The sequence below is a fragment of the Ovis aries genome, chromosome 5 (assembly GCF_016772045.2).
Source record: "Ovis aries strain OAR_USU_Benz2616 breed Rambouillet chromosome 5, ARS-UI_Ramb_v3.0, whole genome shotgun sequence".
Classification (NCBI taxonomy): domain Eukaryota; kingdom Metazoa; phylum Chordata; class Mammalia; order Artiodactyla; family Bovidae; genus Ovis; species Ovis aries.
This window is the reverse complement of record NC_056058.1, coordinates 20,286,462-20,302,851: the sequence shown is the minus strand read 5'-3', so window position 1 is coordinate 20,302,851 and position 16,390 is coordinate 20,286,462. Positions and strand designations below refer to the sequence as shown.

General features: G+C 54.9%; 1 protein-coding gene across 6 annotated transcripts in view; it reads right to left on the bottom strand.

The window, feature by feature from the left end:
- ACSL6 (acyl-CoA synthetase long chain family member 6) overlaps positions 1 to 16,390 on the bottom strand; it is a 66,278-nt gene that overhangs the window by 36,093 nt on the left and 13,795 nt on the right. For 5 of the 6 annotated variants that reach the window (XM_060415603.1, XM_012178141.4, XM_042250255.2 and 2 more), the window contains exons 2-9: positions 11,322 to 11,542; positions 8,188 to 8,302; positions 7,458 to 7,522; positions 7,079 to 7,180; positions 6,469 to 6,568; positions 5,692 to 5,870; positions 4,729 to 4,761; positions 3,285 to 3,336 (exon numbers count right to left, since the gene is read on the bottom strand). In XM_060415603.1, coding sequence (XP_060271586.1) covers positions 3,285 to 3,336; positions 4,729 to 4,761; positions 5,692 to 5,870; positions 6,469 to 6,568; positions 7,079 to 7,180; positions 7,458 to 7,522; positions 8,188 to 8,302; positions 11,322 to 11,516 — 841 coding nt within the window. In that variant the 5' untranslated portion in view covers positions 11,517 to 11,542. The remainder of the gene's footprint in view (positions 1 to 3,284; positions 3,337 to 4,728; positions 4,762 to 5,691; positions 5,871 to 6,468; positions 6,569 to 7,078; positions 7,181 to 7,457; positions 7,523 to 8,187; positions 8,303 to 11,321; positions 11,543 to 16,390) is intronic. The other variant, XM_042250258.2, reaches the window with a different exon arrangement.

Genomic DNA, 16,390 nt, shown 5'->3' with positions numbered 1-16,390 from the left:
AAAGAGCTAAAAATTACACTGGTGATGGGTTTTACTGTTGAGTCAATGACTGCTGCCAGGCCTCCATATTCTTTATCTTTTAGGCACCTGGAGGATATTAATCAATGTAATTGGGATATAGAAAAAGGAATATAGTAGTTTCAATGTTAGCAACACTAGACTTTTGAGTTAGTGAACCTTCTCTTTGTTATAAATCACTGTACTTCTCTTTCTTTGTTATAAATTGTTGTGTCCTTGCTATTTAAGAATGTAATCTTAATTAGTGCTTTCTGAGAGTGGCACCAGACTTTAGTAAGAACAACACTTTTAAGGCAAATAAGTTTTCTGGTTGATGGACCCTTATCAGAAAAGGGCCATAAAATGCTAATAGGCCTCCTGGCCAGAAGATGATGTAAATCACCTAAGACCTGTGTATACAGCTAAGTATGCAGAGGGAAAGCCTGGTCTTGATAAGGGTCAGGGCTGCTGACCCTGCATGACTTTGCATTATCCACTGATATCTATGTACAACTAAAGTATAAAAGCTTTTCCTGGAAAATAAAGGATGGACCAGTTTCTCGGGCCAGTTCCTGGAAAGACTGGTTCCCCCGTGTCTTCTTTTCTTTCTTACTCTATTTTCTGGCTGATTCCCGTCTGGGGCATAGAGGCTAGCCGTGTCTACTTATTTGCCCGGGCTTCTAAGACCCACCCAAGAGGGAGCCCAAGGCGGGGCACTCTCCGCTATTCAAGCGGGCGCCTATGGCCCTACGTAGACGGTTCAAGTCCCTTGTCTCGGGGCTTTATTGGCTTTCTATGTAAACCAAGGAATACAGCGTCTTTTCTCTCCTCTATTCTCTTAACTGCAAACTCTTTCCTTATCTCTCTTTAAATCTATATATCTCTCTCACCACGCGTCCCCGCTTCACATTACCCTGGATCCAACCGGGGCTGGTCTCTGGTACAACCACATGCCCACCCATTAGCCATCCTTGAGTGCAGACAAACCTCAAGCTTTCACCTCCTCCAGGGCCTTCTTGGCCCGACAAGTGGCTCCAAAGCACTGGCTTATTCTGGTAATGTCCATAGATGTTTCCATCACACACCAAGAGAAAAATCTTCCCAGAGTGATTCCACCAGAATCATGATTTCAAATGTCAGGTTCAGAGAGTCTTTTCCATCTTTCCTCACTGAAAGAACAACATGGCTCTTGACGAAGCCAAGGCCAGGATGCTTATCGTGGAAGGGAAGCTGTCTCCTCAGCCGTGGTGCACCGGACAAGAGGACAGCCATCAGGGACACAGCTCAGGCTCAGGCTGATGCCACAGAAGTCTGAGTGTGCGGCCAGGTGGGGTGACACCAGCTAAGGGGCCTGCTCCCCCACCAGCTCCCCTCTGGCATCCAGCACAACTCTGGAGTGGGAGCTCTGGGCACCAAATCATGGCCTGTTTTCTAGGCTCCATGCACTCCGTTTCCTCCATGTAGAGCTTGGGCAGGTGGCTCAGCTTCCAGCTGCGATTCCATAGTCTGAAAAAGCCCTGGACACCAGGCCTGTCCTCCACAGCTAGGCAACAGCACTGTTTCTGCATCATGAAGTTCTTTTCCAGATACAAGGGGGCAGCAGTTGTGACTAAGTGACTCATTTTTGTGACTAAGTGACTTAGTCACGTAGTTGTGACTAAGTGATCCTGTGCTTCAAAGCTCGAGGACACTCTTGAACACCAAGAATCCAAAGTTAAAGGCCAGAGCAGTGACCTGCTCCCAAACCCAGGGTAGAGGTACAGGTTATCAAAATTTCACACTGTGAAACTCTCTAACAAAAAGCAACATAAACCTGAAGGGCATATTTTTAAATTCTGGGTTGGCTCTGGATATCAGTTCCTGGGGGCAGAGGCTGTGTTATCTTTCTTCTGACAGGGTTTAGCAGTAAGATGGAAATTCTCATACCCACTTGTGTGCGTGCATGCTATGTCATCTCAGTCACATCTGACTCTTTGCAGCCCTATGGACTGTGTAGCCTGCCAGGCTCCTCTGTCCAGGGGATTCTTCAGGCAAGAACACTAGACTGTGTTGCCATGCCCTCCTCCAGAGGATCTTCCCGACCTGGGATAGAACCCGGGTCTCCTGCATTGCAGGCAGATACTTTACCACTGAGCCATCAGGGAAACCCCAAACCCACGTGAATTAATGGCAAAACACATTTTGATTTAATAAAGTCACACTTGTCATGCTCCACCCACAAGGATAGTCCTGCCTGTGGGAATGGTCAAGGATCTGCCAAATGCCTTAGAGGCTGCATCTGGAGAAGGCATGGGGAGCCCTAGGTCACTGCCCATCAAGAAATAACAACAAAGTAGGCCAGTCCTAGGTCTGGGGAAGAGGCTGGAAACTTGCCACCCATTCCCGAGTTACCAGATGAGGCAGAGAGGAAGCAGTTGAGAAGAGCACCGGGCGGGGCTGGGGGGAGAAGAGGGCACAAGCCTTTTGCATCCACTGTCTGCTGGTGCTCCCTTGGACAGTCCCCACACTGCCTGTCTCACAGGCTGTGCTGAAGACTCAGGGGCACAGTGATAGGGTGGACAGGCCACTGAAGACTGCAAAATGCCATGCCTGTGGAACTGGTCCTCAAGTGTGTCCCGCCTCCTCTAAGAAGTGCGTCCTGCCTCCTTCAGGAAGACTTCCTCGGCTGTTCCCGCCAACGCTGATGCACGTACTCCTCTGCCAGCACCAGGCATGGAGTGCGTCATTTCTTCTTCCTGACACCTTTGCCCACAGCACACCAGCCACAGATCCTCTGCACTGCCTTCTAACACATCTTCCCCATTTCCTATTTGGCACCTTTGACCACTCAGGTGAGAAACTGGGGACAGTGGTGGCAGAGAGGTGAAGTGGCCATCCTGTGCCCCTCCAGCAAGTGGTGGAGATGGGGCTCAAAACCAGACTCTCCGACACTAAACTCCACACTCCTTCCCCAGTCCCTGACACAAAGGCCAAGCAGGGGCAGGAAGCAGAGGGGTGAGAGCCCTGCCTCCGAGTCACGCGTGACCCCACTGCCTAGACTGCCTCTGGTTCCCACTCTGGGAAGTTTGTAGCCCCACCTTAGTTCTCCCTAGTCCACACCGTCCAGCCACCCCGCGCTGCCTCGTGTTGGCTGCTGGGAGCAGCAGGGAGGAGCCAGCGTCTGGAGCCAGGCACAGGACAAGGCTCAGCCCGCCCCACAGAGGCTGCCAGAGAGCCCTTGGTCACCCTGTCCAGGGTGCCAGGAAGAAGCAGGTGGCCCTGGCTGATGAGCTAGAAGCCTCACTTACCTGTCGTGCCGCTCGTGAAACACACAATGGAGAGGTCACTGGGTTTCGGGGGCTACAGAGGTGAGAAGATGAGTGTGTTAAGAGACCCTGCTGGTGTGACTGCCTGGACCCCTTCCCGGCCAGCCCCTCTGTGCACACCCTGCCCCACCTCATGTGTGTGTGCATGGGGTGAGGTGCAGGCATGTGCTGGCACACGTGGGTGGCCCTGCATGCTCTCATCAGAAAGGTGAGCAGGCAAGTCCCCAGGAAAGAGGCGGAAAAGCCAAGGAAACCCAGCCAGGCATGGCCACGTACCTGTCTCACCCACCTCACATTTGCTCCTGCCACCTCCCGCACTTGTGTCTGAGCTGAATTCTAATGGGATTGCGCTGCAGTGGCCACATACAGGCCTTCGTCAAAGATCTCAACTTCCTAGGCAATGTGACCCATTTCCTCCTTTCTTCCCACTTTTCCCCCAAATGTCTGAGTTTAGGCTTGGGAACAGAACATGGAGCCCAGAGCTGAGCTGCCCACTCTGTCACTAAGCTTGCTCTGCATCTGGCCCTTGCCCTGTGCATGTAGTCCTGGGGTCACCAGGAGGAGCCCACCATGACCACCTGCATGTAGAAGATGGCATCCCAGAAGAGGTGACATGAGTTGAGACTGAAGGATAAGCCGCATCTCTCCAGATGAAGTGAGAGTCGGCATTCCGGGAGAGGAAACCAGCCTGGGCACAGACAGGTGCAAGAGACAGGGCATGCTGCTGGGTCAGAAAGGAGTTCTCTAAGGCTAGCGGGAGGGGCACAGTGTGTGGAGGCAGGAACATATCAGGGGCTACAGGAAAGGTAAGGGCCCTGGGAAGAGGGATGTGACCTGCTGCTGCCTGTGCATGAGAAGGCTCACAGGGTGGTGAAGTGAGTGGGAAGGGCTGAGCTGCAGAGGGGGCTGGAGGTAAGAGGCCTGGCTAGGAAGCTGAAAGTCCCCACACGCCACCCCCCCACCCCCAGAGGGTAGTGACCCTCACTGGTGATTCCAGCTCAGGCAGGATCACTTGGGGATGACACTCAGAAAAGTTCAGAGAGCAAAGATGAACAAAGACAGCAGATGCCACAAGGCATCCACTTCCGGTTCTGTTGCTGCTCCTGTCCATCCCATTCTCTGGAGAGTTCACTACATTGAAAGGGAAAACATCAGGTCACCCAAAGAAAGTTACTGGAGACCCAAGGGATTGGCTGCCCTTTTTCCTCCTTCCCGAACATCCAACTCCTGTTCCAGGTCCCTCTCTGGACCCTCACTCACAGAAGTCCTCAGCACCCAAGGAAGGGGACATTTCCTCAGTTGCTTATTAACACGGGGGTGCTACTCTGGCCTCTCTACCAAGCCTTGTGCATGGTGAGGAAGGTCTGTAAGGATGTGCCCTGGGCACCATTTTGCTCAATCAAGACCTGCTGGAAAATGAGCTTACCACAGGATCACAGTGATTCTGCTGGCCACAGTCCTGAAAGAGGAAAACATTGACTTTAAATGCTCAAAAGTTCTAATCAAAAAAGATAAATAAATAAACACAGTATGCCTTGACCCTGCACCAAGCCCAGAGTCCAAGATTCCCAATTCAGGGAATACAAAGATACACACCCAGGCTCTGGCCACCCCACATCACACACAGGGCTCTGCAGCCCACTGTATACATGCACAACGGGGAGATGGCCTGAGGGGTGCACGGTACATCAAGATGGAGTGGCTAGGTGGCCTGGGCCTCCTGCTACGTGGTCAGGGCTGGAGGGGCAGATTGGGGCTGCCAGCTTAGGTGTGACCCCTAAAACCATGGCAGGGCACAGGCATTCAATAGCACACAGGGAAACAGGCGGAGAACTGGAAGGCCCACGGGTCTAGGATACAGTGGGGGTCAGCTTCTACTGAGTAAGGCCCAAGGCCCCGGAGGATGCCCTGTGTCACTCCGGCAGGCCACTGGCGGCCACCAGCCCGCTGTCTCTGGGGAGGCCATGCAAAGGAAACCAGCTCTGTTGGCTGCTGGTGGCCTGGGAGACATCTACGGGAACCTCTTCAGGACTCCAGTTTACTACAGTCCTCCAGCTCAGACAGGCTAGCCGTTAGCGGGAAATGAGGAGACTCCAGAGGCTGTGGGAGAAGCCCTGGGGCAAGCTGGCACTACCATCACCTACTGGCACGTGTGTCATTAACTGCACCAACCAGCTGAGCCCATACCAAAGAGGATGCCTGCGGGGACCAAGTCTACTACCCAGCACCAGCCCCCGGGAAGCCTCCCCTGTTTGAACCCTGGCACATGAAACATCCTGATGGCCTCAGACACCCATCCCAGGGTCATAAGATGGGCAGATAACCAGAAGCTCTGGCTCAGGGGCCAACTAGCTGTGGCCCAGGAAACAGCCCAGAAGCAGACCCTCACCTCCACATCCTGCATGGACTTAATGACCACCCCGCACTCTTGGCCTCTGTCTTTCAGGGCCTCCTCGAATGGCTCCATGAGGATGATCAGCTTGAGCCCCGGCGTCTCCTTCCTCTCCACGTGCTCCAGGAGAACCACAGCTTTCTGAGGTTTATCCACGATCACGGTGCTGATGTCAGCTGTAGGGGTTGTCAGGGAGAGTCAGGCTGTGCGGGCATAGGCTGTGACTGCGGGCAGCATGTGCCAAGTAGAACCACCACGGACTGTGTTTGCCACAAGACAAGCTTGTGTGTAAATGAAGACGTATGACAGGTCACATGGGACATGTTTCCAGAGGAAAACTGCCCAGAGCCTGGATGAAGCCAAGGGCAGGAAATCTCTTGGAAGGAATGCTTGAAATCTACCCTCAAGAGATTCCCTGGGGTAGATTCCAAACATTCCTTTTTCTCCAGGTTCAGCTACTATCATCCCTGGTCTAAGATACTGATCACACCCCAAACACCTGCCTTAAGCTGAAGGGAACTCAGAGGGTTGGCAGCCTACGTTGGGGGCTCGTGCAGAAGCTCCTTCTTGGCAGCCCTACTGTGTGGAAGGAGCCTTCGGGTAAAGTCCAACTGGGGACTCAGGAAGCCAATTCAAGGGCCAAAACGGAAGCCCCCAGCATTCTCTGAGAATGGCAGCGAAGTGCTTACTAGTGTCAGACAGTCAGCATAAGCTGAAGGCTGGGAAGGGGAAGCGGGACTGGCACCAGGGGCAGGAGGGGGCAGCTGGGCTCACCTGTGTTGATGATGTAGCGGACTGCCCCAGGGCCCAGGGTGTCATATAGAGGGACCACCACCATAGAGTACGTGTAACAGGCAAGCTCCGCGATGATCCACTGTGGAGAGAAGTGGGGTGGGGTCGGGGGAGCACAGAGCAGATAGCAGGGCTGCGCTGCCCTCAGCCCAGGCAACCCGGATCCTTGCTTGGGGCCCTGTGACGAGAGTGCTCTGTTCTGGCCCTGTACACAATGCAAGGGTCCCATGCAGCTAATGAGCTGTGCCTGCTCACCCACAGCCTTCTAGTCCACGCTTGCTCCAGGGGATCACGGACTCCAAATTACCCCAAGCCCACCTCCGGGGTTTGTACAGGCTTCTTCCCCAGGTCCTTTCTCTCCCATGGCTCAGGGAGTCAGCTGTTTGTGCAGCTGGGTTGGGTGTGGATGGAGCTTGGCTGAAATGTCCACCCCGATTAGGGGCAATGCCAAAGGAGTGAGAGATGGCATGATGAAGGATCTCCATTTTTCCTCTTGCCCCAGTCCCTTCAGGCAGTGGGAGCTGGGCTATCCTATGGTACCCAATCCTGTATTCCACTGATGCCTCTAAAACCAGTTAAGGCTGATGCTCACCTCTGGTCGATTTTGTGCAAAAACGCCAATAAACTGATCTGTACATGGTTTACAATTGTGCTGGAGAAGTCCAGACCCTAGAAATTCAGCCCTGTCGGCCACCTGCACAGAGACACAGAGCAGTGATGGGAAAGCAAGGGTTCTTCACCAGGGAAGGGAGAAGTGCAGGTGGGATTTCTATGGTCTGAGGGAGCTCCCCAACTCCCTACTCAGGTGTGTTGGAAGTCTTGAAAGGTTGCTGCCAGGAGTTTGACAGACAGGCCAGACAAAGAAAAAGTAACTGAAACCCTCCAGGGTGCCCCCAACCCACCCTCCCACCCCGTTCCAAGCGCCAGGTCTGCGTAGGTAGACAGGGTGGGGGCTGTCTTCTATTACTCACCTCCTGGTAGGACAGCCACTGATAAGGCTGCTTGGGATTCCTGAAGCCAAGACAGGGTCCATTCCCTGCAGAGAGATAAACAGACCTCGTGCCAGGGAGGAGGGCAGGGTGGCAGTGCCACCTGCACCCACTCAGTAGACACCTGGATGAACCTCCCACCCTGGGAGGCAGTCCATGGGCCCCACTTGCCTGTCTAAGCCTGCTGAAGTGCAAGAAGGCCTGAAGTACACAAGCATGGCATCTCCCCAGGGAGATCAGGGAGGCCCAGGAATGGGAACTGACACAGTGCCAGTTAGTTCCCACTGTGACCTGTGTGATGCAGCCGCAGGAGGACACGCAGACCCGGGGGCCACTGGGCAGAGGTGGCGCTTTGCCTCTCTGTGACAACTCCCTTCACCCAGACCTCCTGGAAGTCGGGTTCAGAACCATGCCTGCCAGTAGCCTGGTAGTTCAAGGCTCACCAGGGGCTGCCAATGGGAGACAGGGAGGATGTGCTAAGAGGCAGCTTAAGGTCAGCAGTTCCAGGTCTGGACAAAAGCTGAGGTCAGCCCTTGACCGCATTAGCAGTTATCTGTGTGACTGGGTGGCAGGAGGGCTAAGAATGGCTCCTCTCCCCTGACCCTGAGAATGCCTCACCCACCGCACCCCTGGAACCACACTTACTCACTCCCACCCTCGCACCTGCTCAACCCCTGCCACAACCCTTCCATACTCCCATGGTCCCTCTCACCTGAGATCCTAAGCCCACGGCGGAACACCTCGTACATGGTCCTGGCGTCGTCATAGTAGTGGGTGAACAGCTGCTGGCTGTCCCCTATTACGGATCGCCGGGCCCCTCCACTGCCCTACGAACCAAGCACAGAACGGAGAGGCAGGCGGGGTGTCAGGAGAGGACAGGGTCATGCACAGTGTGGGTGCACGCCTGGGCCACATGGCTGGAACCGGGACATGCTTTGTGCGCACTCACACACATGGCCTACACACACCCGGGCTGTACACACACAACCTCTACACACGTTCATGGACACACGGCTTGTACACACTGTAACAGGCAGCTCATGCCCATGGGTCCAGTATAGTGGTCTCCTACACAGGCACACACAGCACCCACACACCAGGTCGGCGCACGCTAACTGCCCATGATCGTTAGTTACTGTGCACACACACCCAAAGTCCACTCACACAACAGAGTGGTGGATGCTGGCTGGAGTCAGGCCTCAGGACCAACCTGCCCAGGTGCTGCTGCCATGCATGTGGGTGAAGAATCATGGCTGCCATCCATCACTCACGTAACAGTGTGATTAGCCTGAGAACCCACTGAAGGTACTTTCCCAGGAATCGCGTGGGAAGGCAGCAAACGCCACGTGTGCTAGGGGCTGGGAAAGGAGCTGGGCTTCTCCTGCCTCTTCCCCTTCCTCATGCCACCCCTCTCCTCAGGCTCCCAAGCCCAGTACGCTCCAGAATCACCGCTCCAACTCTTCTCTGAGCACTGTTTGGGCTGTGCTGGGCTGGCCCACAGTCCACTACCTCTTGGAACACCAAGTCTGAGGAACAGTGTGAGAGCTACAAAGCAAACAGCCGGACTCTAAACCACAGGCAGCACTCAGCTGTTTTGCAGTGGACAGTTCTGCTTGGCCAGTGCCTCCTGAGCACCAGGCCCGTGGAGGACCTGTGTGGGAATCTGGGGCCCGACACAATCAGACCTGGTGAGCACTCGGGAGGACAGAAATGATGAAGCAAGGGACTGTGTGCCAGGGACAGAAGGGGCTCGCGTGGGCAGGTGTGTCAGAGTGTGGCTGCTGAGCTGGGTTTTAAAGGATACCAAGGGGTTTACTGGGCAGAATGAGGAACAAGGACTGGCAGTCTCACCAGAGGCAACAAGTACACACACTTGGGGCAGGAGGGCACCTGGGGGCTGGAGGCAACTCATGCCGCTCCAAGTGGTAAATGGAGGGGTCCAGAGAGGCAGCAGATCAAGGCGAGGCGCTTCAGCTTTAGGTGGAGGGCAGTGGGGAGCTGGGAAGGATTTTAAGCCAGGGTAAGAGACATGATCTGAATCGTTCCCTACCAGGTAGCACACAAGAGTAAATGCTACCAGGCCCTCTATGATCTGGATCCCTCTTACCTCTCTCATCTCACCTCCTACCACTCTCTCCTCGCCTCCTTCACTATAGTCGCTCTGGATTCCTGCACTCCTGGACGATGAGGCAAGGGAGGGCACCACCCTCCCAGGAAGAGAGGCCTTGGCTGTGCCCATGACCTGTCCTCCCCGCCAGACCCACGAGGGACTCATTCTCCGGCCCTCAACCTGACCGCATCCAGATCACTGTCACCTCTAAGCCCAGAAGCCCCAGGGGCCTCCCCACACATGGCCCCTGCAAAGCCACAGCAAAAATGGCCGTCTCTCCTACTACTGAAAACCCCAAATAGATCCAGGCTGTCCACTCCAAGAGTCCCTTTCCAGTTCATGGGGCTTTGTCCTTGCTGGCCTCTCCAAGTGGGTTAATTCATCTTAGTGCTTCCTCTGTGTCATCTCACCAAATCCTTACCATAACGTTAGGAGGCAGGTTCTTTTTCTATTGCCCACTTGACACATGAGGAAACAGGCTGAGAGAGTTTATAAAAAAAAAAAAAAACTGCCAAGGACCACAAGGCTAGTAAGAGGCACAGTTGGGCTGCGAATCCAGAGCTGCTGGTCACCGCAGGCAACTAAGTTATATACCCACAGCCCTTCCCCACCTCCCAGCCACACCATGTGAATCGCCACTTCCCAAAACCACCAGGTCGCAGTCACACACCTGCACCTCTGCACACATTTCCAAAGCATTTTCTGGAAAAACGCTCTACAGGTCCCACTCCTATCTCGGCCTGTGCCCTCTCCCACCAGGCAAAACTCTGTCATGCTTATGATCAGTACCTACAAGATATACTGTCAAGAGCAAAAGCAAGGTGTTGCATGGTGTATGTGGTGTATTATCATTTTAAAACATAGGCAGATGTCTATACGTTTGCTTGGGACAACAGCTAACACAATTCTCAGGTGAAGAGAACTGGGAGGCAAGGGGAAGAAGGTGGAAGCTTATCATTCTATGTTGTTTGGTTGCTTCTGAACTGTGTGAATACACTAACTATTCAAAATAACTAAAAGAAGATCCTCTGGAGGAGGGCCTAGCAACCCACTCCAGTATTCTTGCCTGGAGAATCCCATGGACAGTCACAATGAGTCAAATACAACTGAGTCACTAACACTTTTACTTTCAAAGATTTTTTAAAAGGCAAAATAAATTCCATAAACTTAAGAAACAAATCTTACAGGTCCTTCTAGACTGAGCCTGAAACCCCTTGACCAGGTCGGGCCGCCGTCCCTTCTTCCCTCAGTGGCTCTGCCTGTGAGTTGTGTGCTCTGGAAGGGCAGGGCCCTGCAGTCAGGCCCCTCTGGGTCCCAGCTCCAGACCAGGGTCGGGCACAGGGAGAATCTGGGAGGAAATTTACCCAGCACCTCCTTGAGAACATGCTTAGGCCTCCTACTGAGGCAACCATAAGCCAAGGCCCCCTCCCCAAGAAGCAGGCAAACCAGAGGCCCAGGGCAAGGGCCAAGGTCAGTCTCCAGCCAACCAGAGGCCCAGGGCAAGGGCCAAGGTCAGTCTCCAGCCGGATGTCGGCTCCTGGGAGAGGCAGAAGGCGCATCTGGTAGGAGAGCCTGTCCAGGGCCGCTTCAGAGTTTCCTGGCTGGCTGCCCAGGGAAGACACCAAGATTCTCTGGGCCATCTGAGGTCAAATAAGCCACAAGTTCGGGTTCTACCTTCAAGACGCCTGTCCCCTGCCCACTACTTCCCACAGCCCAGCTGCTCACACGCTGCTCACCTCCACCTCCTCTGACTGCATCAGGAGATTGCACGGTGGCTGTAAGGCCTTCGGTCTGTGAGTGAACCAGTAGGCGAGGATGGCGGCTAGCGCACCCATACTCACGAGGGTGGTGGCCGAGAGGCTGCGGAAAAACTGGCTCAAGTCGCCCAGCTCGGGCAGCCGCAGCATCCTCAGGATCTCCTGAGCCTGCATCTTCTCCAGAAGTGAGAGGAAGAACTCTGCGGGGAACGAGAGGCAGGTGAGGGAGGCGGGCTGGCAGGAGGCAAGGGAGGGGCGGTCTGGGGCCTCTCCTCCCACTTGAGTCAGAAGCCACACGCTGATCCTGGCCAGGCACCGAGCGTGGTGAGATGTGCAGTCTCCTGGAGCAGCACAGCATATACTAGGAGCTGGAGGCCAGGAAGGGCCCTTCCTGGTGACAGGCCAGAAGCCCTTAGCAGCCATACCAGACAGTCGGACATCCGGCCCAGCTCTCCTGAGAAACATATGCTCAGGCCCTGGGCCATGCCTGACATGTGCTTCCGCATCTCCCAGGGTTGGAGCGTGCTCTGACAGCTCTGGAGTTAATGCCTCCGGAGCCCCAGCGCCTGGGTGTACTGCCTCTCCTGTGTGGTCACAGCACCTTGCTTATCCTTGCTCCCGCGGTGTGGACTGGATGGAGGGGCAGCAGATGTGCCTGGCACCGTGCCCAGGAGGAGTGGGGGTGAAAGGATGCAGACGCCTTTCACGCCACCTCAAAGCTGCCAACACCCGGCTCTCACCCTGAGGGACACAGAGAAGGCGAGGGGGCAGGGCCCACAGAGCAGCCCCGACAGATGTGAGGGGAGCGAAGCAGAAGGCGAGGGTTCAGTGCACGACACACAGCAGAGTCCCCTCAGGCCCACGAGGGGGCTCTCCTTGAAGAGAAGCTATAACCAAGGGCCTGCCAGGGGCAGAGGTGACACTGGGGCCAACTTTCTTCGGAACGGCAGTGCTCCCAAGAGCAGCCAGGCTGAGGTGCGGGCCCGGCTCTCCAGCCCTGGACTGCTGACCACTACGCACTGCGGCTCTGCACCACCACGGACCAAGAAGCCAATGGCTGGAGGAAGAGGTGGCCCGCCATTAACAACAGCCCTGTGCTGTGCTCCCTGGGATCCCATCTGCTAATGTTCAGAGGAGAAAGGAGGCAACAGAGAGGGAGCGAGAGTTAAGCTGGTGGGAAGGAAAAGGAATGAAGGCTCAGAGAGAAAGGGTTCAGCAACGTGCTGGATCCCTCCTAGGGACCACAAGCATCCCTCGTGACACTGCATATGGTGGTCAGGGTGCCATGATGGGATAAAGCATGCGGTCCAAGTGGACACTGTGGGCCTACTAGGGGCACATGGAGGATGTCCTAAGGTGGCCAGTGGGGGCTTTTCTGTGACCATCACTGGGGGCTTAATTTGGTTCAAAAAGGGAAGCCCCCGAGTGCTACCAGGCCCTCCTGTTAACTGCTAGGTGAAGTAATGCTGGCAAGACACGCACATGGCTAGCTGGGCTCAGGGGTCTGCACTTCGCCCAGGCCTGAGGAAGGCAGCAAGGGTGGGCCAGGTGTTGGGCGCTCTGCCCCCACAGGGGCCTTCTTGTGTCCCTGCCACCTGGAGGGCCCAGAGCCAGGAGTGCTGTATGCCATCTATGGTCTGCAGCTCAGGGAGGGCGCCTGGCTGCCATGCACTGGCCTTTCACCCCATCTCTGGATGCACAACTGTTGTTTCCCTTCTTGGGAAAGAATGAGAAAGGCCAACAGCAGCTATTCTGCAGCCACAGGATATGAGCCAAATCGCGAATGCTTGACCCCTAGGAGAGGAGAGAGCTGCTGAAGTTCCAACAAATGGCATCTGTGCTAAACATCACCACACCAATGATGAGGTCAATGCTGTGCAAAGTCACTGCAGAGGAAGTGGGCAAAGCTCCAGAGTCCAAGTCCCTTCTCCTTCACTTGTGAGCTATGCTAGGTTGAGCACACCTCACTTCTCTGGACCTCTCCTTCCCCATCTTTAAAATGGGGACAGTATCACTATGCATGTAAAGCTCCTCATCCTGGGTGTGGTGTAGCTAGAGGCATGATGGGACTAAAGAGATGGCCAGCGGTATGCTTGTCAGAACAAGGAGGCTGTTCAGCCCAGGCTGAAATACACTGGGCACAGGTGTCCGAAAACAGGTACGTGGACCCACAGGGGTTTATGCTCTACAGATGACATGGCAGGCAGTGTGGGTCCAGGTTATACTCATCAACCACACACAGGGTCTGGGTGAGAGAAGCGAGCCCCTACCTAGCCAGAGCGTCCTGAGTCCCTGAGCCAGAAATCCAGTTTTACCAGTAGCCTGCTTGAGTTGGATCAGTTTTGGGGGCCACCCCACAGGAATAAACTGCTGGCAAACTGGAGAAATTAAGGTTCTGCGTCAGCAACGCAGAGGACAGGCTATGGACCAAGGTAAATCCACTAAGGAAAATTGCTCTGAGGAGGACCCTGGGCAGGAGGCCAGCTGGCTTTCTTAGGATATTTACTTCCTTAAGCTGCAAATAAGAGACTAAGTTACAGCCAGGCCCATCAGATAAAAAATGACTCACTACATAGTGGAAAATCTAGATATGCCCGCTAGCTCCTTGGGTGAGCTCTGAGAGCTGAATGATAGCAGCAGACTCAATTGACTCCATCGGCTGGGAAGGCAAGGCTCAAGAAGTCCCTGTCCAGCCCTGGGGCTCAACTATGCAGTCCCAAAAGTTTCAGAGAAAACCCTGGAAGTATGCCTTACTACCTCCAGTGTCCTTGCCTGGAGAATCCCATGGACAGAAGGGCCTGGTGGGCTATGGTCTATGGGGCTGCAAAGAGTCGGACATGACTAAGCAACTAACACACACACATGCCTTACTACCACCAGTCTCTGGCCCTTGGCAGTTCCTTGCAGGCCCCAGGCTGCAGCCAAATGTGGGCATCGGTTGCAATGCTGGGGCTGTCACAGAGCACAGAAAAGAATGACTAAGCCGTCCATTCACTTACCCATCTATCCACCCACTCACCTAGCAGACCCTCATACGGCCCCACTCTGATCTAGCTCAGTGCTAGGCACAGGGCCAAGCCAGATGTGGGCCTGCCTGCAGTCTCATCAGGGAGATCCAAAAGGGAATGGACAGTGCTGTGAGGGCAGTTTGGGCTGTGATCAGACATAGGGCACCAGAAAAGATGCCCAACTCAGGTCCAGCGAGACTGAAGGATAAACAGGAAAGGTGTCCCAAGCAGAGGGAAGCAAATATGCAAAGGCTAGAGCTGAGGGAGACCACGGAGCACTTAGCAAACTAAATATTATACCCAGGAAAGAAGTCTGGAGCCCTTGAACTCTTGTACGAGGTCCAGGGCCACAAGTCTGAGGCTGGTTTCCTGGATGTGCCGAGCTTTCAGTCATCACCAAAGCACCACAGACCCCAGGAGAGGGAAAAACAGAACCTGCGTAAACTCCCTGAAATGTTGGTATACCCAGGAGTCCACACCTCCACACTGCACCACTCGGTCCTCATGACTCCTTATGAGGTGGAGACACAGAGACTCCACCGAAGAAGTTACCTGCCATTGACAGGTGCAGTAAGCGAGCAGGGGAGCCAGGACCTGAGCCCCAGATGACCACAGCCTCTAAACCACCGCCTTGCAATGCACTGCCACCCCAACGCCGGCCTACGCTGTGCCGCCCACACCCACAACTCGTGCTCTCCTCTGCGACAGTGCTGAACCCACAGAAAGGGCTTCCCAGGAGGCACTGGCAGTAGAGAATCCACCTGTCAATGCAGGCAGATGTAAGACGTGGCTTCAACCCCTGCGTTGGGAAGATCCCCTGGAGGAGGGCGTGGCAATCCACTCTAGTATTCTTGCCTGGAGAATCCCATGGACAGAGGAGCCTGATAGGCTGAAGTCCATAGAGGCACAAACAGTCAGACACAACTGAAGCGACTCTGCATGCAAATCCACAGAAAACCAGCTTCAGACCTGGTCAGAAGAGTCCAAGCCCAGGTCAGGGGGTGGGTAGGGGGCAGCACATGACCACCAGAGCCTGTAAGCAGGGAGCAAGCCAGCCAGGCCAGCCACTTGCACGTCACCATGCACACACTATAGGGGGGCTCCCTCTTGGCCTCACATTACGAACTTGCCATTTTCCCACAGTTGGGTTCCCTTCCAGGAAGCCCACTTGCCTGGGACGCTGGAGGGTGGTGGGAAAAGGGCTTGGCCACCCACTCCTCCCCAGGCTCCTACTCAGGTGCCCACCCTATGGAGGTAATTCAAGTGACTGCAGGTCCTATAGTGCTAAGGCTGGGCCTGTGCCACTTCCTGGCTGGGCAGCGACCAGAGGGTGTCATTCCTGCAGGCTCACCAATCTCAGATAGTCAGGGGTGCTTTCACATGCCCTGAGAATGCTTCAGATTCTGGGACCCACCAGAGGGGAGAGCTGCAAATTCAGCTCTTCTAAGGACATGGACCTCAGAGCCAGCCTGTGTCACCAGGCTTTTGGCTTGAGGCAGGGCCTGGGAGTCTGGTCTCATCTCATTACTTAACATGGCCTTGGCCTCTTTTGACCTCTGCTCCTTCTCTGTCAAGCTGGTGTAGCGCTTGGTGGTCCCTGGGGTCTGAGCCATTGGTGCCTCATTCCCTGTCCCCAGGAGGCTCTTGTGGTTGCAGCAGCACTGGGCATGGGTAGGGGGCGTGGGGGAGGCGGACAGCAGCTAAGGGAATCAGCGGTGGTGCTGGTGTTGCCAAGAGAGCAGCTGTGTTTGTAAATATTCACCTGGCAAGGGTTCCCAGCCCTCAGCATCAACTAGCCTCCTCTCCTTCCACATACCCTATGCCTTCTTCTCCAGTTCAGAATACCAAGTGGTAGCACCAGGCCCCTCCTCACCCCCATGGACGGTGGGGAGTGACAGGCACCGCTGTTAAAACCCAGGAAAGAGAGAGAGTAGGAGGAAGGGGACCCTGGTCGGAAGCATTCTGACTTCAAGGTGGCAGAGGCAGAGCCCCAGGGCCCATTTCCAGTGCAGATGACCCCCAAACCCATGGCTCCACTCC